The following is a 26,210-nucleotide window of genomic DNA, read 5'->3' as shown; positions in this document are numbered from 1 at the left end:
CCCAGGTAAGTCTAACAAATCCCTTTTGTTCACAGTGGTGGCCAATTGTGGCGACTGCGTCACTTCCCTTTCCCTCCCCCACAGGTCCTACAGTGTCTCAAACTCTCTCTGAGAGTTTGGAACCACTACTGTAAATAATTATTTATTGGTTGAAGTAACTAGTTATGAGTATTCAGTATTTCTAAATAGCCAAATAATTAATACTGAAATATATGACCTTATCAAATCACTTTATGATGGCAATCTATCCGTTTCCCACCTCCTACACAAACATTTTTGGCACAAATCTGTCTAAATATTGACAAGTTGACACTTTTGTTAGACAAAGTTGGTTACCTTGACCTCTGAAATTGCAATTTAGCACAATTAAATCCCTATACAGGTATGCACCACTTAACAATGGGAATGCATTCTCTTATCCCCGTTGTTATGCGATTAGGTCATTAAATGAATGTTCAGCATACTCTGTTGCCTTTGTTGTGTAAACAGACATTCCCTGCCAGACATTTGTTGGTTGCACAGGCTACTGGAGACCAATTGCTTCTTCTTTGCATTTAGAGCCTCTTTGTTGTGTGGACAGACACTGTTGCAGGCTATGGGAGTTCTGACTGCCTCATTAACAGCCTCTTTGTTGTACTTTGATCACCTTTGTATATGCAGTCCATTGTAAGCAAAAGGTTGTTAAGCAACACACACCTGTACTGGCTTTTTGCTCAATCCCAAGCCTTGCTGCTTATCACTGGCCTCCTGCTGTCAGGGAAAATAAACCATCTAAGCTCTTGGCTCCAGTCACTGGTTGGCAACCTTCAGTCTCGAAAGATTATGGTATAAGCCTACAGCACCCAGTATTCCCAGGCGGTCTCCCATCCAAGTACTAACCAGGCCTGACCCTGCTTAGCTTCCAAGATCAGATGAGATTGGGCATGTGCAGGGTAACAGTTGCTGTCTCTCCAGTCACGAGACCTTGACATTGAGATGCAAATTCCAGACATTAAACTATATGTTAATGTTAACTATATGTTAATGTCCTGGCTGTCTTGAGAAACGGGCTGTTGATCCAAGTAAAGCTTCGCCAGGGACCAAGATGCCAAACATGTCTACAGTCTCTAAAGGCCCAGAGGGCTTTCCCAGCCCTCCTAAAAGTCACTTCTGGTTTTGGGCCAAAAGCAGAAAGTAGCGGGTTTTTCGAACTATAATCCTCATTCTGAGCCTGGCAGAAGCCGTGGGTGGATGCGTGTGGCCTCTGCTAAGGCTCAGAAGACCCTCCAGAGGTGAGGGAAGCTCAACTTTTCTTCTTGTTTCTGTTTCCTTCTAGTATTAAACTTCTATTTGTTTTACTTTGTCTCATTTTGAGAATCAGTGGGATTATAACTCCTTTTTGTAAGCTTTACTGTAAACGTGTGTTGTGTTGGCAACCTTCAGTCTCGAAAGACTCTGGTATCGCGCTCTGAATGGTGGTTCTGGAACAGCGTCTAGTGTGGCTGAAAAGGCCGATTCGGGAGTGACAATCCCTTCCACACCGGGAGCAAGTGCAGTCTGTCCCTGGTCTGTCTCCCTGGCTATGGGCCTTCCTTCTTTGCCTCTATGCCTCAGGCTGTTGGCCAAGTGTCTCTTCAAATTGGAAGAGGCCATGCTGCACAGCCTGCCTCCAAGCGGGCTGCTCAGAGGCCAGGGTTTCCCATCTGTTGAGGTCCACTCCTAAGGCCTTCAGATCCCTCTTGCAGATGTCCTTGTATCACAGCTGTGGTCTACCTGAAGGGCGCTTTCCTTGCACGAGTTCTCCATAGAGGAGATCCTTTGGGATCCGGCCATCATCCATTCTCACAACATGACCGAGCCAACGCAGGCGTCTCTGTTTCAGCAGTGCGTACATGCTAGGGATTCCAGCTCGTTCCAGGACTGTGTTGTTTGGAACTTTGTCCTGCCAGGTGATGCCGAGGATGCGTCGGAGGCAGCGCGTGTAGAAAGCGTTCAGTTTCCTCTCCTGTTGTGAGCGAAGAGTCCATGACTCGCTGCAGTACAGAAGTGTACTCAGGACGTAACCTTAGGAAAAGAGCTTAAAGGGCCTCTGCCCAGGGAGCATCTTTGGAGATACAAAAAGACTGGGCTGGTGGCAGCTGAGTACCACCAAGTTTTCCACACTCGACCATGACAATGCCTTTCTCAGTGTCAGTCTGCTTTGGAAAGCATGGAGCAGCCATTTTCAACCACTGTGCCATAGCACACTGGTGTGCCATGGATGGTCTGCAGGTGTGCTGCAAGAGTTTGGGGGAGAGTTAATTGTTAGTAGGGCCACTTGGAGGATGTGAGCCCCTGCTGTCACAGTGGGTGTGCCTTGTCAATTGTCAAAAAAACCGATGGGGTGCCTTGACAATTTTAGTGCCTTGTTAGTGTGCTGGGAGATGAAAAAGGTTCCACGGCACGGGGCATGGCAATTGCCCTGTGTCAACCCTCTTTTGCTTGGGAGGGCACAGAACTGCAGAGCTACAAAACCGAAGAAGCAGGCAACAACGTGAAAAATCTATGAACCCTGAATTAATTTCCTGATAAACAAAACCAGCACCACTTAGAGGTAAAAGACCATGAGAGAAAGCAAGAACAATAAACCAAATCACTCCATGTTCTGCCCATTGTTAAGGAGCAGTTTATTAAACAACAATCCATCTTTTCTACTAACTCTGCCATTCCTGTTTAACGCAACCCATAACAAGATACCATTTGCCTAATTTAGACTAAATTAATTATATTTGCCTGTAGATTATTCAATTAAGTGTTGCTGAAATTAGGAGGCCCAAATGTTGATTATTTTTAAATTAATGCACAAGAGTAGAAAATGTCACTGCAATTTGCTTCTTTTAACCTCTTCAATCAAGGGGAAAGAGACCAGCAAATTCCCCCCAAACTACTAGGGGCAGAGTTCCAATTTGCCAGGTCCCCAGCAGGTCCCCTTTCAGACATCCCATCAGACAGGAGAGGGCAAGAAGCTGAGCTTTGATCCTGTTGGAGCCCATTCTTGTCCTTTTCCCTCTCCCCAATAAGATGAAAGTGAAAGCAGACTCGGATCAGCTGGAAAGGGAAAAGGGATGCACAGATTCAACACAAGTGCCCTCCTACGCTCCTCCTCTACCCCCATTTTCACTTGCCTCCTGAGAGATTGCCCAATTTCCAATGGGTCTGTTTGGACATATGCCACCTATTTTGGTGGTGTATGTCCAAGGTGAGAAAAGGGGTGGGGAGGTTTTAAAAACAGGGGATAAGATCCTGCTTGCACCATTGCCACCAGATCCACCCCCGCCTCCTCTCCACCTTCGGTTCCACTCTCTCCCTGCCCAGAAACAACTCTATTCCTCCCACTCTCTCCTCCTCCCTGCCCATGGCTCACGCTTGCAGCTGACTTAAGAACATAAGAACAGCCCCACTGGATCAGGCCATAGGCCCATCTAGTCCAGCTTCCTGTATCTCACAGCGGCCCACCAAATGCCCCAGGGAGCACACCAGATAACAAGAGACCTCATCCTGGTGCCCTCCCCTGCATCTGGCATTGTGACTTACTGGTACTTGAGGCTCCAGGGAGGTCACTGTTGCCTAATTACCGCCACTCACTGTTTGTGGTGGTGGTCAGGCTGCGCCCTACAGCACATCACATTTTTACAGCTGACCAGCACAGCAAGCCCATCGGACTGGGCCATTATTTTTCACAAGAACTGGGAACCTGTGAGACTCTTCTAGTCAGTGTTTCCATAGTGATACATACATGTAATCAATGGCCATTTAATGAATAATCTATACATATTCAGCAATTCTACTGAGCTAACCCACTTTAATTGCCTTTGCGAGCTGAAAAATCTGGCACCACTCTTCCCACAGACCTGTATATATTTTCCCTTTGGTTAACCAGTTCTGTACCCTAGTGAAGAAAAGACTACTAAATTTCTCCTCTCCTTTTCCTGAATATGTTTTATTTACCTGTTATTCCATTCTGTCCCAATGGCCTACTCTGTTTATTTTAATTATAGGCTAATGTAGTTATTCATTATATTAGATTTCCTAAAGCCTCAAGGATACCAGCCAGCTATAAATCTAAACAAAACCAGCACAATATAAATGTCAGTTTGCACTCAGCATGCATATAGAGGATAGTCTTTCAGCTGCATGACTGTGGTACAATGAAGCCATTGTGGAGATCCATGGGCCAGAATGTTGCAATGAAGGAATCTAAAGGGTAAGTAATCATTGCAGAACATCCAGAAGATGATGGTTTAAAATCTGAGCCAGATAAGAACTCCCAGCTTACATGCCTGCTCCTGATCCTCTAAACTCCCCTCTAAGCAAAACTGTCTGAAGCAGCAATTGTGGAGATCCCAGACCTCCATGCTGGGGAGGGAAAAGAAAAATAAATTGCATCTTTTCCCTTCCCTCTTCCATTTATCACCTGGTCATAGACCAGTAAGTTTTGCTTAAAGGTGGAAGTAACTTTGAGGCCAATTTTCTGAAAAGAAAGGGGGGGGGAGGGAGGCTCAGCTTATTTTCAAGGCAATCCAATGAGAATCATAGCCAGCTTGCCCACATCTAATAATTTTACTGTATGGCTTCTTAGTGTATCATTGAGTAGATGTCTAACTGCACGATTTTCCTTGGATCTCCACTAGTAAAAAAGGTTAGAGGCTTTCTTAAAGGAAGGGAGCTGAACATTCAGGGAGGGGGCTCCCTGATATATCCCTCAGGCAGCTGGGCCAACCCCCCCCCCCCAGTGTGGCTGTAACCCTGACACACCTCCTGTATCTTCTGCCCTGAGATCTCTGATCAAACAGGTTTTCATGGTTTGAAGCACTACAAAAAATGGAATAGGAAAAGTGAATGTGTATTTTTTTTCTGTATCGCTTTTTGTAGTGCTCCAGAAACCTGACCAGAGGGTCAAGTGTCCACAAAAAATAAATATATGATACTGTCTAGGACTAAGGGGAAATGGAGGTCTGGTCTAGAGGGTTGAGCCTCCATTTGCCTGAAGATAACAACTGAAGGTCGCCAGTTCGGAGGCCACTGACACCGTGCGACCTTGAAGCAGCTGACAAGCTGAGCCGAGCTATTTCCATCTGCTCTGAGCGTGGGAGGATGGAGGCCAGAATGTGCGACCAGATCAAGAAAGGGACATCTGAATGTCGTGGTTTCTTGAAAGATAGAAACCTTCTTTCAAATTGTAAAAATTCCTACGGGGATTTAAAAATTACCTGCCTATGTAAACCGCCTTGAAAAAAGTCTAAGGAGAAATCTAAGGACCAAGAAAGGCGGTATAGAAATACCTATATTATTATTATTATTATTATTATTATTATTATTATTATTATTATTATTATTATTATTTTGCTGCCCAGTGGCTGCTGGTTGGGCTCTGCCATCCCCCCCCTCCAATATTGCTCCCAGGAAAAGTACAACGATGTAGCAATGATACATTTTTTTCTGGGAAAAATGGTATCAGCAAAAATTTGAAGCTGTCAAAAGCTAGTTCCCCTCTCCATCCTCCCCCTGTTTATTTTAGCCAGAATGCACTGAGAAATTATGCAACATCACACGACACAATTCCCTGGTGCATTGCAGGTTGAAAAGTGGTTGTCAGAAACTTCTGGGAAGGCAAAGATTAAAGGGGGGGAAATGCAGAAACCCACATTTCCATCACTGTCCCTGTAAGGCTCCTAGATCTTACTTCACCCCTCCCCTTGAACGCCCCAATGAATATTGCCACATCAAAATGAATGCTAGTAAAAATGTTCCGCTGAATGCTGGCTGAACACCCTCAGACCACCCTTGAGTCTCTCAAAATCATCTACCTGAACAGAGCCTTAAATGTATGCTGCGTTGCTATCCAACTACCTCATTTTGCGGTTCGCATTCACTTCCATTTGAGCAGAAAATCCTTAACTGTGTTTTGTGTTAAAAGCTGTTGACTAAAGGAATGTTCTTGAAGTCTCTTTGCTGTTTTTAAAGAAATCCTGCATCTCAGCTGGCTTTCTTTAAATGATGGGATAGCTGGAAGGTCCCAAAACGGTGCTACCTGAGGGTGGGGGAAAGACAGCCGCCTCCGCAACAATGCCATTAAGAATTTCATTGAGTCAATCACCTGGAAAGGAAACCATCAGGCCTGCAAATGGAACAGTGGTGCTCTCCCTGATGTGGCTGACAGTCCTTCATCTTATGGGATCCCATCAATTAGGGAAAGCACTTCAATTCCTGAGCCTACTTATCAGTACAGGCAGTTGTTAACAGCAGCCAGGCATTCAGGTTCTGCAGCCCACTTCACACAGTGTGTTCTGTTCATGGCCTCTGAGAGGAATTTTATCAGGGGTAACAAAGGTTTTGGGGACTCCTTTTGGGAGGATAAAGATCCTTTTGGGCCCCTTCCCTTCTGCATTGGATGATAATTTTTCCAAATCACAATATTTGTGTTTCTTTAAACACAAAAATACTCAGTCGGTGTGTAACAGTGTGTAATTAGTCTGTGGAACTCCCTGCCACAGGATGTAGTGATGGCATCTGGCCTAGATGCCTTTAAAAGAGATAGGACAAATTTACTGAGGAGAAGTCCATCACAGCTTATGTGCAGTGATGGGTATGTGCAACCTCCTAGTTTTAGAAGTAGGCAGTCTCTGAATGCCAGGTGCAAGGGAGGGCACCAGGATGCAGATCTCTTGTGTGCTCCCTGAAGCAACTGGTGGGCCTCTGTGACGTACAGGAAGCTGGGCTAGATGGGCTTTCGGCCTGATCCAGCGGGGCTCCTCTTACGTTCTTATATAATATATAAAATTATGTGGGCTGACGCAAAATGTGATTGCTCGTCTTCACACAATATATGCAAATATTTTCTGAGATCTCAGGAAACTTCCAGCTCCCCTGCTTTGGCTCCCAGGCCCCTTTTTGACCCTGGGTCCAGATGTGATGTACCCCCTGCACCCCTCTCTCATGGGCCCTGGTGAGATCAGAAAATTTAAGATCCCAGAGAATATTTGGTCCTCTCCTTTGGTTCCTGGGTCCCCCTTTCAACCCTGAGCCTCGGTACAAATTACCCCCTGCAACCCCCTGTCATGGGCCTTGCTCTCCAACTAATACAAATGCAACTTGTAACTTCTTGTAAAATGCAAGTTGTAAAATGCAACTAATACAAATGCAGCCATCATACTGCCCCCCCCCATCTAAGCTGCTCTAAGGCCCATTTTGTACACTGCACATCAACAAAAGTGGGGTTACCTCATAGCGTACATTCACTAGGGAGGGAATTATTCTTGAGTCTACAGAGTAGGGATGCCCAAACCCCGGCCCGGGGACCACTTGCAGCCCTCGGGGACTCCCAATCAGGACCTCAGGAAGCCCCCCGTCTCCAAGGAGCCTTTGGTCCTCCAGAGACTTGCTGGAGCCCATGCTGGCCCAACGCAACCGCTCTCAGCGTGAGGAAACTGTTCAACCTCTCGCATGACCTGTGGGACGAGGGCTCCCTCCACTACTTGCTGTTTCACATCTGTGATGCAGCAGCAGCAGCGAAGGAAAGGCCAGCCTTGCTTTCTGCAAGGCCTTTTAGAAGCCATGAGCCACTACAAGACCTTCATTCATTCATATAAGTTCCATTTCTAATATATTCATTTATGTAAATTTATTCAAATTTGAAATGTAAATTAATTCTTTTTTTTCCTGGCCCCCAACACAGTATCAGAGAGATACTGCCAAATGGCCCTCCTGCCAAAATGTCTGGACACCCCTGCTATAGACAATGGTTTAGTTATAGAAATATTTTCTATAATTTTTTCAACAACCTAACATGTCCTCTTGGACCTACCAGATATATACCAGCAAAAGAGGACCAGGGAGTGGTGGAGAAGGTAAGTAAAAAGTTTCTTTCCTTCTCTACTGCTGCCCAACCAAGGTTTTCAACCAAGGTTCCCTTAACAGGAAACGCTTTTTGATAGTATTTCCCAATGCTGGTTTCTTGCAAGGGTGCTTCCCAAGAATTAAGTGAAGCTAGGGTCTCGCTGCTACAACCCACTGACTAAATAAACACTGTGCACAGTATATCAGCCAACACTCAAAACATGCTTCTGCTTCCCTCGTCTTTTCCTCTCCTTCACCATTCACTGGTGTGGACCATTATGGTGTGTCAACTGGGAGCTCACTCATCACTTTTGCCCACTGTCACCTTGGCAAAGGGCCACCACATCCATGCTTGGCTGGTTCATGTGCTGTGTTCGTCCATACCAGCAGCATACCCAGAAGGGGGGCACAGTGGTACGTTTTGCAGGGTGCCTCATCGCAGAAGCTGCCCTCCCCCTCACTGTCAGAGCCACTCTGGGTGGTGAGAGCAACACAGGGGCGTCTCCTCTTCATTGCTCTTCCTGCCTGCAAGGGCTCCAACAGCAAGGGGGGAAGGGCAGCTTCCACAGTGTGTTGAGGCACCCTGCAAAATTGAGCCCCCCCCCCCGGTATGCGACTGGTCTATCAGTTGCATAGCTGACAGCTGATAGTCAGGGTTGTTCCTGTAGAGAAAGAGGAAGAGTATGAGCTATTCTGTAAGGGCCAGAGTCACAAACCAGGGGCTCTCAAAGTGGCATCCAGCACTACTGGGCAACAGTGAGAACTGTAGGCCTGTTCTCTGCTGTATTTCAGCACCACGACTGCAAATGGCCAGAAGTAGTGTGACCTCACTTACTGGCTCCACAAGAGTCAAGCAACACAATGAGTTAGTATGTTTGAACCTCGTGCTATGAAGCTTCTAGCTACTCAAGTCTGAGCATCCAGTTGCTTAGTACGTACTGAACCACAGACTGCCCATCCTGCCCTGACCCTTCATTTTTGTTTCTTTAAGTCACAAGGTAATAAGTATATTAAGAAACAATAGCCACTCACTAAACACTCAAACCTAAAAACAATCCTTGAAGCCAAAGCCAAACTAACAGGACAATCCTAGGCACAGATACTGGGAAGTTAAGTTCCACTGCGTTCAATGGCGCATAATCCCAGGAAAGCTTGTACGGGGCTATAGCCTTGGCAGCAACCACTGAAAACAGTGCATGCCATACATCCAACCATTAGGAAGAGAAATGCCTTTACCAGTCAACAAACCGACAATACAGAGGGAGTTAGCCAGACAGATATGTTCTGAGGAAGTGAGTTCCACAAAGTGGGTGCCAATGCAAAGAATGCCCTTCTCTGGGTCCTCTTCAACCTTACTTGTGCTACAGGCGGGAGCAGAGCCTTTCCTGCTTATCGAAAAGAAACACAGGAGGACACGCTAGGAAAACAGCATTTCCGCTGTTGTTGTGTGCAGTCATTTAAACTTTGATAGCAAACCTCTTTAGGCAGTTGGGAAGCAGGATCTAAAAATTTGTAAAGCAATCAATAAATATATAGAGCTCATGAAGGGCTAGAAGTTTACCCTCGGTAGGCCAGCTAACCCTTCCCCTTCAGGCAGTTTGATCTGTTCCCCATTGTGCCTATAAGTAATGGTACAGACTGAGACTAATTATTCGCGTGGGTTCTGTTCCAAGCACTCACGTGGGTGGCAAAAAACGCACTATAGAAAATCAGTTCAAAAAAACAAAGTTTCTTTGCTCTGGTGATTTAAAAACAGCCTTGCTGATCTTTTGACTCTAAGATAAGAGTCATTAAGAAGACAATCCATCAACCAGTCCTCCTCCAAGAGCTTAGAAAGCTTCACTTAGCCCCTCCCTTCACCAATGCAGAGCGATCACCTTTCTTTCAGGGGGTTGATCAGTGAGGTGGCTAAGTTTGCAGACGACACCAAACTTTTCCGAGTGGTAAAGACCAGACGTCATTGTGAGGAGCTCAAGAAGGATCTCTCCAGACTGGCAGGATGGGCAGCAAAATGGCAGATGCGCTTCAATATCAGTAAGTGTAAAGTCATGCACATTGGGGCAAAAAATCAAAATTTCACATATAGGCTGATGGGTTCTGAGCTGTCTGTGACAGATCAGGAGAGAGATCTTGGGGTGGTGGTGGACAGGTCGATGAAAGTGTTGACCCAATGTGCGGCAGCAGTGAAGAAGGCCAATTCTATGCTTGGGATCATTAGAAAAGGTATTGAGAATAAAACGGCTAACATTATAATGCCGTTGTACAAATCGATGGTAAGGCCACACCTGGAGTATTGCATCCTGGTCGCCACATCTCAAAAAGGACACAGTGGAAATGGAAAAGGTGCAAAAGAGAGCAACTAAGATGAGAGCGACTGGGCTGGGGCACCTTCCTTATGAGGAAAGGCTACGGCGTTTGGGCCTCTTCAGCCTAGAAAAGAGACGCCTGAGGGGAGACATGATTGAGACATACAAAATTATGCATGAGAAGGATAAAGTGGATAGAGAGATGCTCTTTACACTCTCACATAACACCAGAACCAGGGGACATCCACTAAAACTGAGTGTTGGGAGGGTTAGGACAGACAAAAGAAAATATTTCTTTACTCAGCATGTGGTCAATCTGTGGAACTCCTTGCCACAGGATGTGGTGACGGCATCTGACCTGGATGCCTTTAAAAGGGGATTGGACAAGTTTCTGGAGGAAAAATCCATTATGGGTTACAAGGCATGATGTGTATGTGCAACCTCCTGATTTTAGAAATGGGCTATGTCAGAATGCCAGATGCAAGGGAGGGCACCAGGATGCAGGTCTCTTGTTATCAGGTGTGCTCCCTGGGGCATTTGGTGGGGCCGCTGTGAGATACAGGGAGCTGGACTAGATGGGCCTATGACCTGATCCATGGGGCAGTTCTTATGGGAAGGGAGGGGTCTGCTGGAGAGAGAAGGATTGAAGGATTGTCAGCCAGCTGCCCCCCCCCCCATTAAGGAGGCTATTGTTAAAGGGCTGTTCAGTTTTTTAAACTGATTTTAAAGGGGTGCATTTTCCCCTTCTCCAGGGATCAGCACATTCCTTCTCATTTGCAGTGGCCATTCGTGTTGAGTCAAATCCATGTATAAAAAAATCCGTGTATAAACAGGCTGGACCTGTATATCCAAATATGTGGCAAGGCCCACAGAGTTGAACATTCCCTTCCATACTACTCTGAGTCACACCAGAAGAATATGAGCAGGCCCTTCACACCATAAATGTGGCATTTTCAAAGAACATTGAATCACAAAGTCACCAAGGGGAAGAGTTATCACACAGTGATGCTTACAGTTTAAAACGGGCCGCTGAACCACTTTTTGCGAGTCACACGAGACTCTCTTGGAATATGCAGCTCTTGGAAATATGTTGGCTGAGCTCCTTTTTGCATCACAATTAATATAAAAGGTAAATAAGGAATTTTCAAGCTTTACAATTTTTTACCAGGTATTAACTGAGAGTCCACTAGAGTTTATTGTATGTGGCTCTTAACATTAAGCAAGTTTGGTCACCGCTGATATATAAGGATACTTGACTTCTAGAGTTCCATGAGATGAGCTATACAGAATGACTTCTTGTAAGAAACAACTCTGAGGTATTAAAAACTTCTCTCTGTTGGCAAACAGCATAGACCCAAAATTACATGTTACAATGAATGTGCGGACATCCACTCACCCATTGCTCTTCCTGCACCTCCCGGGAACAGTTGAGTAAAGTCGGACTATGTCACGCCATAGGTGCTCAGCGTTTGCCTAATCCTGCTCCAATAGCTCATGGTAGAGAAGCACTGAGAAGCACTGAGCATGAAGACATGTTGCCATATGTCTTTTTTAAAACAACTAGTACCAGGAAGACACAGGGAAAAGGAATATGTCAGAAGTGGCCATGAAATAATGGCAACATGAATTTTGGGCCTGACTAGTCAGTAAGCAACTTGAAATGTGAAAGTCATACATGTGTTCAGCCATCAGGAAAACACAACTGTTCATTGCACGCGTGTGCACAAAGTATTAATTCAGTTTTGGTCTTGTTTTAACTGTGCTGCAAAGAAACTGCCTCTTTGGAGAGACGCTCTGTGAGTCCCCAGAGGGCAGATTCCTGACTACTGGTGCTTCTATTATGGTGAATTTCTTCTGAGTACCGGATGAAAGTTGGTGAAGTTCTGGCGTCACCGTCCCTTATATCCCCGCATGTGGCTTTCATTCCGCATTCAACTGCAGCTTCCCAATAGTTATTTGGCCAGCCCAAATGTCTTTTTGGTCATTTGACCAATCATCAAAATTTAGCTTTAAATTATAGAGCTGTTTCATTTCTGGGAAGCACGGGAGCCGTCCTAGAGAATTTCTGTCTAGCTAAGTAAGTTAATGTTCAAGCTGTAAGAGGCCGTTTCCTCTGCACCGAGTGCCGTCTTGGCAGACTTAAGCCTCAGGCTGAACCTTGTCTATTCTATATCTCAGTTGGTTGCAAGCCATCAAGAAGAAATGGCCACATTTCCTTGACAAATTCTGTGCACAGTTTTAGGATAAATGCTTATCTAATCTTTTGAAATTAGTCTTTAAGAAATCAGTCTGCTGATCAGAGTGCTAGACAATCACATAAACCTAAATGAGCAAGTTGGCACCATTCGTACAGTTCAAAAAGCCGTGAGTAGTTATGACCTTCCATCATGAATGACGGTAGACCTGGCAGTAGTTTGAAGAAAATATTCCCAAGAGAGGCCCAGAGGATTGCAGAAAGCAACTAACAGCCCAATTTCACCCGCCCCAGCACCTCCAGGTGCAGAGGCACCAAAATAACTACTGCTACATCCAGCAGAGCCAGGGAGACCGCCTGAGGTTTTGTCCCCTTCCCCTGAGGAAAGCCCCAGGCTCTGCAGTGGGGACAAGATAACCCTTGTATTGGGTTTTGCAGCTCAACACGGGGGATAGGATCTGTCAGAGGCCTCCCCTGCTGGCCCTGCCCGCTCCCAGGTCAATCCCTCCCCTGCACCGGAATAGCTCCCCCCACCCCAAAGAGTCTCATCACTGCCCAGCAGTGTTATTTACCCCCCACCCCGGTGGTTGTGTGTCGTCCTGCTCCTACCGCCAAGGCCCAGCGCTGACGCTCCCTATTCTCCAGGGGCTACAGACGTGCTTTATGGCACATTTGCAACACCTGGTGTCAGCTGTACACGTGTACCACTGGTTCTAGAGAGCTCAGGATCGGGCTCTAAGAGCACAATCCCATGCAAGCCTACTCAGAAGTAAGCCTCACTGAATTCAATGGATTTTACTCCCAAGTAAGCGTGTACAGGAGAACAGCCTTATGGCCCAATCCTATAGGCATGCTGTACCACGGAACAGAGTGCTTTACGGTGGTTGCAAAAGGTGACGCGCTGTTCAGAGCAGCCAGGCAGTTGCCACTGCAAGATAGTGGCCTGCCAAAAAGCCCCAGTGCCAATAAGTTGTATCAGAGGGTAGGCAGGGGAAGGGGGGAACAGGACAGGGAGGGGGAGGAACAGATCAAGAATTCACAGTCTTACACAGCCCACAAACCAGACCCCGGGGATTATGAAGCTGTAGCTCAACAGGAACAAAGTTATCTGCACCTTATTAGTATCAACACACAGCAGTCACAAGTGGAAGGAGTTCCATTCCAAGCACTATGCGTTTATTTGGAAATGTGCACACCACCTAGAAACATGGTGTGTTGGTTTATAAAAACGCAAGCACAACATGAAAGCTGCACAAACCAAAGCCACATAAAACAATTAAGATCATCCGTAGCAACTATGCACAGTGTTAATTGCATGACATATGCGTTATATCCATAGCAGTTCCAACGTATCTGAAGTCTGCATGTTGCTGGCTATAGTTTTCCCGTCTCCTGCAGGAATCAGACATGTAAGTCTCCTTGAAAAGCTAATTCCTAGCAAAAAGGACCCTGTTCCCTAATAACTTGCCTAATATCAAAACGCAGAGGCACTTGGAAAAGGCAGACTTCTCCAATCTGCAGGGATACATAAGGAAGGAAGCATTTCTTAAGGCACACTGGTCCATTCATGTATCACTGGGGGAAAGAGTTGGTGTCCCAACTTGTATTCTAAGAATTACTGCCGCTTCTGCATTAAGAGAGCATGCGCTACATAGTTGCTTGAGGACAAATTATTCTGGTCTTGAAGTAGTGGAGGCTTCAAGAACCAGAACCTAAACCGACCTTCTGTTAAGGGTTAGCGCCCTAAGTAGAGCGAATGGTCCTAAGGCAAGAGTTTCTTGAAAAGCTCAATTCATCAGACACAAAATTGGACATTTAGAGCAAGATGGAAGGCATGAACAACCCCACGTTTGCTGCACCACACGCCAACACTGCTCAGTCCTGGAACGGAGAATGAAACGCTGGATCTATTTTTCCTTTTTAAGCATCAATGTGCAAGTCAATGAGCTGTAACCGGATTAAGCATTTCACTTCCATCAAACTGCACGTGTACGCACTGGAAGAGCGGAACAGACATAATTTATATTCTCTCTCTGCCTCAGAGTGAGCTGATGGGGAAAAAAGAGAGCTTGTATATTCATATCTGAGAATTATTCACTTTCCGCTTGCATATCAGACAGCTGTCACTCCATTTGCTATCTGAACCAAATCAGACAACTCATCTCATGATACAAACAAGCTGTAAAGCCAGGGAAAGGGAAGCCCCCAACAGAGGGCTACGACTGGGCGAAATGCCTACACTGATGTTGTTAGCAAGGTCTTGGATGATGCATGCCTAGTAGGAAGGACACACTGGAAGAAAAGTAGGGCTGCTTCTGAAGCCCCACATCACATTCTGTCCAGGGATATTTGGTGGGTGGGGAGGCAGGTGAGATGGAGCTGCCCCACCGGAGCAGTGGGTTGCCACCGCAGAACACGTGGGTTGTGAGTGCTTGTGCACCTCACATGGTGGCGGCAGTTTTCGAAGGACTCCGCTGCCTCCCCACCCACCGCATGTCCCAGGTTCTGTCCATCCCTCACTGAACGTTTCTGAAGTTGTAAGTGCATGTGGTGTCCTTGGGGCACTTCTCCATGATTAGCAGAGATGCTTGTGACTGTGCTGCTTTTGCCTAGTAGCAGGCAGAGGGTATCGGCAGCTTATTGGCCCTGCATCTACACCCTTTCCCTGGTCCATTCATCCTGGTGACTGTTCTGACTCCCCGCACTGGGGCTGGGTGGGTGCAGTGATTGGCTCCTTGGACATCACAGTAATGAAGGTACTGCTCCGTGGGTGACAGGCTGCATTGGGGTTTGCATGAACACTGTTGACAGTGCTGGGAAGAGCCATATCAACATAACTGGAAGGGCTGTATTGACATAGCATTGCTTGATGGAGTTATGATAGTGGTTCCCAAACTTTCTCCGATGGTGCCTGCCACAGAACCCAGAAGTAAGTGCCGATGATGTGATGATGCACGGCACAGCAACATCACTGGCATTTACTTCTAGGTCATGCCTGGAAACAAAGCTTCAAAATCAGTGTAAAAAATGTCAGAGAGGAAGGGTGGGCCACAAAAACATTGCATACAGCCCTCTGTGAATGGAGCAGAACCTCTGCTCTGTGATCTATCATCACACTTGCGCTGATGACTGACTCATCCAGCACGTGGCTTGCAACACCACTGAAAACTTTTTTGCAACACCCTGGGACAGTTTGGGAACCTCTGGGTTAGGATACAATAGACATCTCATTGGCATGGCTCTGAATAGGATTGGGCCCTAGGGGCATCCTAATTCAACAAAAATTAATAATAATATGTGGGCATGCAGGGCAAGTAAAACTACTTTGTGGATTACAGAATCTTATAGACTTATTTTCAAGGGAGAAAAAAAAGAAAGCAATATTCTTGGGACAAAAAACCGTCTCTGCCTTCCTACGTAACAAAGATTCAGCATTGATGGGTCTCAACACCGTGTAATATCCAAGAAAGTGATCTAGTAGAAATGTCAACTTGGTTGTAAAAAAAAGGGGGGAGTGTCAGTTTCACAGTAATCTCCTTCTTTACTGTGCAGCTTGAACTTCTTCATTCAAATTCAAGCTTTGCACTGATCATTATGAAGATCTTGTGCAAAGATCTTTAAGGGTATTATGTCACAATCAAATTTGGAGGAAATAAATAGCTTATTCCAAAAAAAAAAGAATTAAGGACCTTCACACTTGCAGGGGCCCATCAACGCCTCCCCCTCCCCCGCATCCACATCCACACACCATGGAAGCGGAAAACGGAAGCTTTTAGGTCAATCTCCAGTCAAATATCTTTTCACGGGGAGCCAATTTTATTCTCTTTTTCTGCCAATCAGGCTCTAATGGGAGGAAGAGTATGAAATAAATCCGGAAGGCTAAAGTGGTACTACTGAGAGACCATGGTTATATTGGCAATTAAGCGTTGCCCCAGGAGGTTAATTAACCGCATTAAGAGCCAAACGTTTCACAAAATGCTTCACAAATGTCATAAAAGAAACGCTTCTCCTTCAGACAACTTAGTGCTGAACTGTCAACAGTCTTGTTTGTTCTTGTCGTTGAGAAACATACTGTCGGCTGGGCAAATTCTAATGCACTATTAGCATCAGGGAAAGAAAAAGACCAACCCGCTCCTCTAATCTTTGCAGCTGCCAGTCTATAATTTGGCTTCCACTAATCTTAAAGGTCCTGGAGCTCTTGGGTACTAAATCATTTCACTTGACTAGTTGATGTTCAAACAGACTGCTGCAGTGTGATTTGGGGTTCACCTGCATCCTATTGTGGCAAAATCCTATCATGGATTCCCTATTATCAGCATGTGAAGCTGTCTGGCTCAGGGAGCCAAAGCCTAACTGCATGGAATGAATCACTCCATCACTCCTTCCCCAATGAAAAACAGTGCCATTTTTATTTTATTTTAAGGGATCCTCTCAAGAAATATTCAGTCTGTTTTTGATTCATTCATAGGCCCAAAGCCTGCAGGCCAATAAAAAACATACAGGCTCCCAAACTTCTCATTAGTACGCTTACTGCAGTGCCAAGTTAATTTCAATTGGCTGGTTTTTCTTGATAGAGAAAAAGGAAAACGCTGCCGTCAAACATTGTCAACATGGGGCCCATCTGTGTGATGGACCAGTTCAGCTAGAAATCAGCAAGCCCTTGGACTGCACACTCCTTGTCCCTCCTTGTGGTCTGAGTTCCTCCTTGACTTCTGATTTAGCCTTAGATCTGAACCATGTAACCGATGGTTTCAGTAAACCATAGTTTGCATGCAAACCCTGTTCAGACATGCAATTCAATTTGATGCAACGAATTTGATAGAAACCTATTTTGATGCAATAGCAAACTATGATTTGATGCTAAAATGGTGGTGGTGGGGGCTTCAGAATTTACATGGGGAAGAGAATGGAGAGAAGTAGTATGTGAGGGCACGAGAACTCATATTAGCATAAAGCCATGGTAGGGCAATATATCTGAACACCAACCCATTCTGTAGCTCTGTCTGGTCACATTTGTATTTTTGATTAAGACTGCACTTTATTAGTCGTTAGTAAGGAATCATTACAGAAATTTAATTTTAAAGGAAATATTGCACTTTACAGTATATATTGTGAATGAACAACTCTCCTTTATGCAAGCAATATAATATAATGCTGAAAGTACTGGAAAAAGAGGATGATCAAATAAAAGATATCTTAACACCCTAAAAGATTTGGAATTTACTAAATGTGGTTTACTAACTTCCACAAGACTTTGTCACCTTGCATGGGTTAGCTTAATATCATCCAGGACGCAGCTACATTGTTTAAGTTAGAATGTGTTTTATAACATGGTCATTGACAACCCAAGAGGGATGTGTGTGTTCACCTCATGTAGAAAGAAATTCAAGGGAAACTAGAAGAGCTTGAAGTAAGAACAGTATCATTCATCTGGAAACTGGTATCCAGGGCTGGATGGATGCTTGTCATTCGTCTTTCATCAAATTTTGACTAAAGTCAAATTAAAAATGAATTTGGGGGTTGCTCTGCAGAGATCAAGTACACTCCTTGAAACAAGTTTTTTTTTTTTTTGTCATGGCAGAGTTGTCCTTTTAGAGCAGGTCCTGCCAGTAGCATAGCTTTGGGGGGGGCAGCATGGTTAGTATTGCAGATGCCACAATGTGCCGTGTAACTGGCCCCTCCCAACCACCATCAGAGTCATTCTGGACAGCGTGTTGGCACTGCTGCCCGGAATGCCTCCAAGGATGAGCCAGGAAGGGGCAGGTACACAGCATGTTGCAGTGCCTGCAATACTGCAACGTATTTAGAAATGGGCTACGTCAGTATGCAGCAACTGTTACCCTGCACACACCTGATCTTGTCTGATCTTGGAAGCTAAGCAGGGTCAGGCCTGGTTAGTACTTGGATGGGAGACCGCCTGGGAATACCGGGTGCTGTAGGCTTATACCATAGTCTTTCGAGACTGAAGGTTGCCAACCACCAACCAGAATGCAAGGGAGGGCGCCAGGATGCAGGTCTCTTGTTATCTGGTGTGCTCCCTGGGGCATTTGGTGGGCTGCTGTGAGATACAGGAAGCTGGACTAGATGGGCCTATGGCCTGATCCAGTGGGGCTGTCCTTATGTTCGTACTGCGCCTCCCTCCCATAGCTAAGCTACTGGGTCCCGTATCTCATCTTACCTCAAGGAAGTGTTCTGCCTGCTGCTCACGATCCAATTTTCTTGATGTTGTGGTTATAAGACCTGTAAGACATAGAGGAGAACAATGGTGAACTTCAGTAACTGCTAGAAGAGAACAGGTCTCTCATCAGCTGTAAGAAGTAAGGTTAGGAGGGTGAAAATGTCAATATCATGCATGTATATCACACACAGTATGCTTGTTGTCTTTTACAGCTAGATAGTATTAAAATGGAAAATGTCTATGGGCTTTTAATGCCGTTGCTGAAATGGGATGGTAATGAGGGGGAGACACTTTACCATGCAAAACCCATAAACAGTTTATTATTTTGTTTACACAAACAAGGCTCTCTGGGAGAACCCTCTGCACACAGTAATTTACTGGCATTCCATCTGGTGAATGCCCCTTATTAGTTCCTCAATTATACATTCATAATTTAAATTATACATTTACCCTAACACATAGTAATTTTACAAGTTAAGTTTTTCCATCAGTGTTCCATGCTGCAAAACGTATTCATTACAATCTACGGACCACCCCATCCTTTCAGTGCTCATCTGTTTATTTTTCCCAAAAAAAACCAAACCAATCCAAAATAGTATTTTTAAAAATAAAAATAAATAAAAACCATCCCTTCACCAATGAGTAGTCTCATTCAGTGCTTAAACGAAGACAACAGCATATCAAAGACGTTCAAAGATCTTCCACGATTTGCGGCATTGACTTAATTGTCAAACCAGTTTTAACTTTCAAGGTTCCTTTGCAGCAAATCATGAGCTCAAACCAGTTTGCTTCTGCTGGAAAGTAGGTACAATGCCACCTGCAGAGACGAGGGGACAGTATTGTCTAAGAGGTAGATGACTCAGAGGCTACCTGTTTTTGACCTTTACTTTGTCCTCCTTGATCTGTGGGGATGTTCCCCTACCTGACTTCTTTGCTGCCTCCCTTTCCCTCCTCTTGATCTCCAGAGCAGACACATGCAAAATCCTAGGTTGCCCCGGTCCAGTGCGAGACCAGGAGGGTCGCAGATGTGCCATAAAGCACATTTGTGCCTCCTTGGTAGGAGGCCGCGCTAGCGCGTGGAGGTGGACTGAAACATGGAGGCTGCATTCGGTTTCCGCAGCAGCTTCCCCCCGATACGTTGTGTTGGCCGAGTTGCCTCCTGGCCTGCCTGTTCCAGACCAAGATAGAATTGCACTTATAGAGTCCAGCATTACCATGAGGTGTCACACATCCATGCAAAGGGAACAGCCCACAAAGATGCACATGCTACTGAATCATAAGCATTTAGCTTTGAAACCATTTTACTGCCTCTGCTTCTATTTTACTGATAGACGCAAATTAGCAGTGGGTGGTGAAGAGCTGTTGGACTAAGGGTCTGCTTCCACTATACCACTCTGCCTGATTTAGAGCCCTTGTTTTCCAACAGTTTCTATCTTACAAAACAAAAACCTTTTGGGACTTACTAGTTTTTCTTAGTAACTAATCCCCCGCCCCACCAATGCAGCTGCGTGCCAACGGAGTGTGCACTGCATTCTATGGTGGGGGAAGGGAATTGCCACAATTTCTGCTCCCCTTTTGGGCCTGAACCAACCCCAAGTTGCCCCCTGCCCAGTTTCAACCCCTTCCTGCCTTCCCACCCCCAAGAAACACCTTCCCACTGCTCGGCGGGATGCTTACCGCCGCACACTTCGACTGTTCCTCCCGCTGGCACGGGGGCCCAGCACCAACTAGCACTGGACTCCCGCCAGCATCACTCCCCCTCCTGGCTGCCGCAATGCGCCTTACAGCACATTTGCGATGACCATTGCATGGGCTTCAGGCACTGCTCTGGATTTGAATTGGGCTGTCAGTTATCTTTGCTTTGACATGATTCTCTCTCTCTCTCTCTCTCTCTCTCTCTCTCTCTCTCTCTCTCTCTCTCAAACATTGATTCTCTCTATCTCTCTCTCAAACACCCACACACACACCCACACTGCTTGATATCTCATCACTTAACGCTTCTCAGCTAGACTGTGTGAGAACTGCCTCTGATGAGAAGTACTATGCTTGCGATATACTGTCAAAAGAAGCAAAAGTTATATCTGCCACAACTGGGAAGTGATGGCTGTGACACACACAGAAGCTGATGTTTGACGGTGAGTCACCAAGCAACGAATAAGCACATGTGAACCAGTATTTAGTGGAAATATAATAGATAAACTAACCTTGGGTCTGCTTGTCTTATTATTATTTTTGTTTTCCAAAACTGTGTACCACCTCTCACTGCTGGCATCCATAGCAGTATCAACATTGCAAAGAATGCCATAAAAACAGTGAAAAATCAAAATTGTGTGCCATTGTACAGGCAATTAACACAACCAAATCAGACATCCCCACTCTAAGAACTGCAGATTTACACACACACAACACAGTATGACCACCATAACAGTAAATCAGGTCAAATTAAATTATCTGCCAAGCCCAAATAAAGAGGACTGGCTTTGGTTTGCACCCAAAGAATATAAATGAGGCCACGCAGATCTCCCCTGGCAGGCATTTCTGTAACTGGGGCACAACTAGAGAAGACGCTACCCACCTAACCCCAAGACCTCTTAAAGAAGGACCTCCAGTGACGATCTTAGCAGTCAACCAGGCTCACGCATGAGTTGGTGGTTCATCAAGTCCTTATGATTAAGTGTTATATTGTGTTAACAAACCTAAATGTTGATTGTAGAGTGTTTCCCTTCTCATTAATGGATTTGTCAGGCTCATCCCCTATAGTCGTAATTGTGATTCTATACAAATTCAAATTGTTATTTCAACTACAAATGAACTCCTGGTTTTACTTGTTTCTCACTTCTGCTTTGTGTAAAGCCAGAAGGAGCCACATTTTGCCCCTTTCTTCCTTAGTTAAGAAAGGCTCATTATGAAAGCTTGAAAACCTCCTGTCTCAGCGAATACAATACAAGCGAGGCTTTTTACCGCACTGCATGTAAGAGTCTCGAAGCTTGCTGACAACAGGCATAAGGAAAGTCATCGCAATAATATGGGGCAATTTTATTACCTGCAGTGGGTAAGATTCCTTTGAAAGACTAACAGCATGCTTGTCTAGCTAGCACAGCCAATTAGAGTGTGACATAATGAAACAGGATTTTTAAAAAGTAATAGCGCAATCCTATCTTGTGCTGGAACAGGCAGGTCAGGAGGCCTGCGCCCGTATCCAGCGCAAGATAGGGTCCTAAAGTGGCTTGGCCAGAGGTAGGAAGAAACTCTTCCCCTTGCACCCAGGTAAGCCACTACAGCCCTAATGGGTCTCTGCAGACTTGTGCCACCTCTGGAGATGGCTGCTCAGGGAAAGGGGGCTAGGATCCAGCATATCTGCTGGGTCCCAGCCCCGCCTCCTGCCTTCCGCTCCCTGCCTGCCCCCAGGACTACCCTCTGATTGCCCTCCCCCTACTCCAGAACACCTCCCTTCCGCCTCCTCCCCGCCCTTCCCAGAGCCTTGCGTCAACTGAGCTCGGCTGATGCAGGGCTCCCTCGTGAAGTTGGTGTGGAGGCTGGATTCAGCCTTCATAAACTGGAGTGTATCCCTGCGCTGGCCCAGCTAACTCCCAAAGAGGCACAAAGATGCTTTACTGCACATTTGTGTCCCTCCTGTACCATTTGCACCAGCCCAAGCGCGCCTTAGAATTGCGTACTAGATCACCTAAAATAAGTTAAATGTGACTTAGGGATGTGCACAAACACATCATTTTATATAATTATCTGTGCAAATTTGAAAGAAGACACATTCTTGTTTCTATTTATTATTATGGCAAAAAATAATAAATCACAAAATGAAATATATAATTATTTTTAAAGATGCTGCATTATTCGTCTTTCTCAATAGGACAATGAGAGCGAAATGACCTCTCAGAGATAAGCTAAAACAGAGATAATGGTATTTGTTAAGAAACACAAACCCTGAAAGTTTTCTGCTGAAAGCTTTGGTTTTTAGAGAGGATGCCTCTCTCTTCCATTTATTTCTTCCACAATATTCAACTTCCTGCTGCAAAAAACCATCCACATTGCTTGCTACTCCAGATGCATCATGGTCCTTCTTAAATCTCTCCACCGCTTCTGTACTCACTCTTGCATTCTGTATAAGCTTCTCATCCATATTTTCAAAACCCATTTGCTACCTTGAAAGAGTTTCCACTTATCTGTCCACCAGGGTGGTATCAGGAGTTGGTCACACTGGAGACTGGCTGAGAGTTCATGACGATCAAAGGCTCCATCTGGCCAGGTCGACCTCTGAATCCTCGGTACTAATGGCAGTACCCTATGCAACTCAGAGGGCAAGGGCTGCCATGGAACCCCCCATCAGAATGGCTGCACTAACATTCTCTGCTCTCATACATACACTCTGCAATCCTCATGCAGCTCCATCAGCTGTCCAAATATGTTCTGTTCCCTCAGATGTCTTCACCCTCTCTTGTCTGCTGTCCCTGATGTCTTCATGATGCCACCTCCTTTATTTCCTTCAAATCCCACCTCATAATGAACTTTTTTTGGTGACACCTATGACCCAATCCCCTGGTTCCCATACTATACTGGAATTAACACTTAAGCCATTTCCGCCCAAAGTTGCATATACGCAACAGGGACCAAACTTGTAAACCTGTGGGTCAGACAGAAATGGGTTAAGTAAGTGTATGTGCAAAATACATATGCTTCCTGCATCCACTTTCAATTGTGAGTTTCACAAAAAAACTAGTGTGCCCTTTTCCCCTCCTCCTCCTGCTAAACTTCTGGAAAATCCATAAAAGTGTGCGGTCCCTAATTTAACCCTAAAAGGCAAAGTAAGATGCCCCTATAGGATGTACATGAGGGAAACACTCCTTCCTTGAGTCTGTCTTACAGATCAAATGTGAAAGAAACTTCCTTTGAACACCAGAGAGCATTTTCATTGGAAGTTTGCATATAAGTGTAGGTCAGTTGGCAGTTTTCAAGGCACTGGTCAGGTGGTTTAAGACTCACAATTTCAGGCAACCCTACCAATGCTTTTGATTTTCACTGCCTGGAGGCCACCTTCTTTAGCTGTGAAGAAGTTGTGAGCCATGTGCTCATGTGAATTGCGGCTATGTGAATCGGGGATTCACAAAGTGACTTTACCATTTTTCTGGGGCTGTCCCCTCAATTGAGGAAAGAATGACTCTACTGCTCCTTCAATGGCCATGTAATAAAATAAGACACAAAAAGCAAATTGTCTGAAGATAAATTTGTAATACCTCTAGCACTAACTGAGGAATACCAACTCGTGCATCTAGTGTTTCAAAATCAAAGCACAAAGGAAGGGGTATGAACAATAATATGTAGGGTATATTAATGAGCACTACAACTTAATCTGGGTTAACAGGCAATTTCTGCCTTCCAAAGGAACTTGGGAACAATAGTTCTGTAAGGATGAACACTTGTGGTCTAACAAAGAATTTTAAACACCCCGGTTCAGTGCTCCAGTTCCCAGGATCCTTAGGGGAAAGCCATGCCAGTTAAAGTGGGATAACACTCATTAGAGTTTATGGTGTAGACTGGGCCACAAGTTGTTGCATTTTTTTGACTCCAAACTATAGCCTGAGGCTAATGTTTTATTATTGGAGTGTGTGCGAGCTCTTAACTGCATTGATTTGGATTTGGTCTATCCTAGTCAAGCTTTTATGGACCATTTGAGAGTTGAAGAGAGCATAAATTATCTTATTTACAAATTTTGTAACACACACCCAGTGACAACTGAACTGCCAGCAAAGGCTAAAGACACGTTTTGTTTCTCTCTAAAGAACACTAAAAATGAAACCACACACACTCTTTATTTTTCTAATGCAACAAAGTGCCTTGCAGTGAATATATTAAGATAGCATATAAATCAAACATCACTATAAAATGGCATATCCCAGATGAACTGTATCTAGCGGAAAGCCTATTTATGTTAGACTCATAATGAGCTGGAATCAGAACAGCGGCTAAGTGAATATAAGGTAGGCAACTCCATCCTGAGTGGTGGTGGGTTCTTCAGGAGAGACTAGGCACGCTGGGGCTCACACATTGGGAGGGACTAAGAATGTGGGACGTAAAAGAGGTTAGCCAGGTCCTGCAAGTGGTGATGGAGAGCTTGTGGGACTTGCTCTCGACTTCTGTGCTGTTTCTTGCTTCCCCAGCACATACTGGTATGAAAGATGTGATGGGGGTGAACTATATTTTAGAGGGTTATAGAATTATAAGGAGATATGTAGAAGCTAATAATGTAACAAGGTGCAAGCTGACATTGTAACTGAGGGATGAGTACTGTCATATGGATTGTTGGCATCCTTCAGTCTCGGAAGACTATGGTATCGCGCTCTGAATAGTGGTTCTGGAACAGTGCCTTCTCCAGTGCGTGAAGCCTGGGTAAAGTAGATATGGAGGATAGACTGTTACCCATGCAGCAAATCCCCCCTCTCCACGTCGCTGAAATGGTCCAATGGAAAGGCAGAGGCCAATACGGTTGGTTCGAGCGGCGTCGCAGGAGTTGCCAGAACGTGACTGTGTTCAGCCATGAACTGCCTCAGGGACTCCGGCTCTGGGTTTTGCCTCCAGGTTGACTCCTGAAGCCTTTTCCATAACTGGATGTAGCCACAAGGCAGTGGAGGTTTGGGATCAGAGTTTTCCTTCTCTCAGATGAGCTGCCTTCCCAGGCTAACGAGTCCCATCTACCCAGTGGCTGTTTAGTCGCCTCTTAGGACAAGTACAGCCAAACTGAGGGCCTATTCTTATCCCCTAGCCCCCAGGGGTCATATGGATACCAACATGTAACAAGCATGAGAATATTGAATGTCCTTTGACGGACCAACTACATAGCTATGCAGAATGCTGGTGTGTTAGAAGTGTTTACTAGACGCTGTGCCAGAACCACCTTTCAGAGCGCGATACCATAGTCTTTCGAGACTGAAGGTTGCCAATACAATACAATAGAAGTGTTTACTAACAGGAAAGGGAGGCAGGGAGCAGCACGGGATCCACCAGATCCTGAGCCTCCGTGTTGGGTGGGCAGCCCTACACAGAGGCTCTTAATTCTATGCCAATCCTTGGGGCTCCGTAGACTCAAGTAGCCCCACTGTGGGGCTACTAACCTTAACTGGGGGAAGGGGACGAAAGTGATTTTTGACACCGCTGCAGCCCGGGCACCGGGCAGATCAGGACTGGGCTGCCCATTAAATTTCTTGTTTTCTTTATAGCCTGTTGAGTGCTGACTTTTCTTCAAGTTGCCCTTGAGAAGCCCACTATGTGTGGGTGGCAGCTTCTTATGTACTAACCTCAGTTTATTAATAAAGACTTTCACTCTGGAGTTGTGTGTCCTCGGAGTGGGAGTGGAATGGGAACCTAATGCACTCTTGGTAGCAAGTGGGCACAGAGGGTACCCTCAACTCCATCACAACCACTTAGGAAGGAAAACATCTGGAAGTGAAGAACTCTTCTTATAGAGCATTAATTGTAAAAAAATTCATTTGTAAAAATGGGCTTTGGTGATAGCCTACCTATGTGAAGACTCTCTCACTCATTGTGAGAGAGGCAGCCCAATCCTAACCCACACTGGAACAAAGAGGCTGGTTGGCTTGCCCCGTATCCAGAGCAGGGTTGGGGCTCCCTACAGATGAGCCCGGGGCAAGGGGAATGCATTCCCTTT

The 26,210-nt window shown here is 45.4% G+C and overlaps 1 protein-coding gene and 2 pseudogenes across 1 annotated transcript in view; 1 reads left to right on the top strand and 2 right to left on the bottom strand.

The window, feature by feature from the left end:
• The window catches only part of FAT3 (FAT atypical cadherin 3), a 374,334-nt gene that overhangs the window by 140,421 nt on the left and 207,703 nt on the right, over positions 1-26,210 (bottom strand). Inside the window, exon 3 of the mRNA XM_066620610.1 lies at positions 18,533-18,594. Coding sequence (XP_066476707.1) covers positions 18,533-18,594 — 62 coding nt within the window. The remainder of the gene's footprint in view (positions 1-18,532; positions 18,595-26,210) is intronic.
• On the bottom strand, positions 831-947 carry LOC136646961 (5S ribosomal RNA; annotated as a pseudogene).
• Positions 18,177-18,296, top strand: LOC136646889 (5S ribosomal RNA; annotated as a pseudogene).

Source organism: Tiliqua scincoides, chromosome 3 (genome assembly GCF_035046505.1).
Source record: "Tiliqua scincoides isolate rTilSci1 chromosome 3, rTilSci1.hap2, whole genome shotgun sequence".
Taxonomy (NCBI): Eukaryota; Metazoa; Chordata; class Lepidosauria; order Squamata; family Scincidae; genus Tiliqua; species Tiliqua scincoides.
This window is presented reverse-complemented; position numbering and strand designations above follow the sequence as displayed.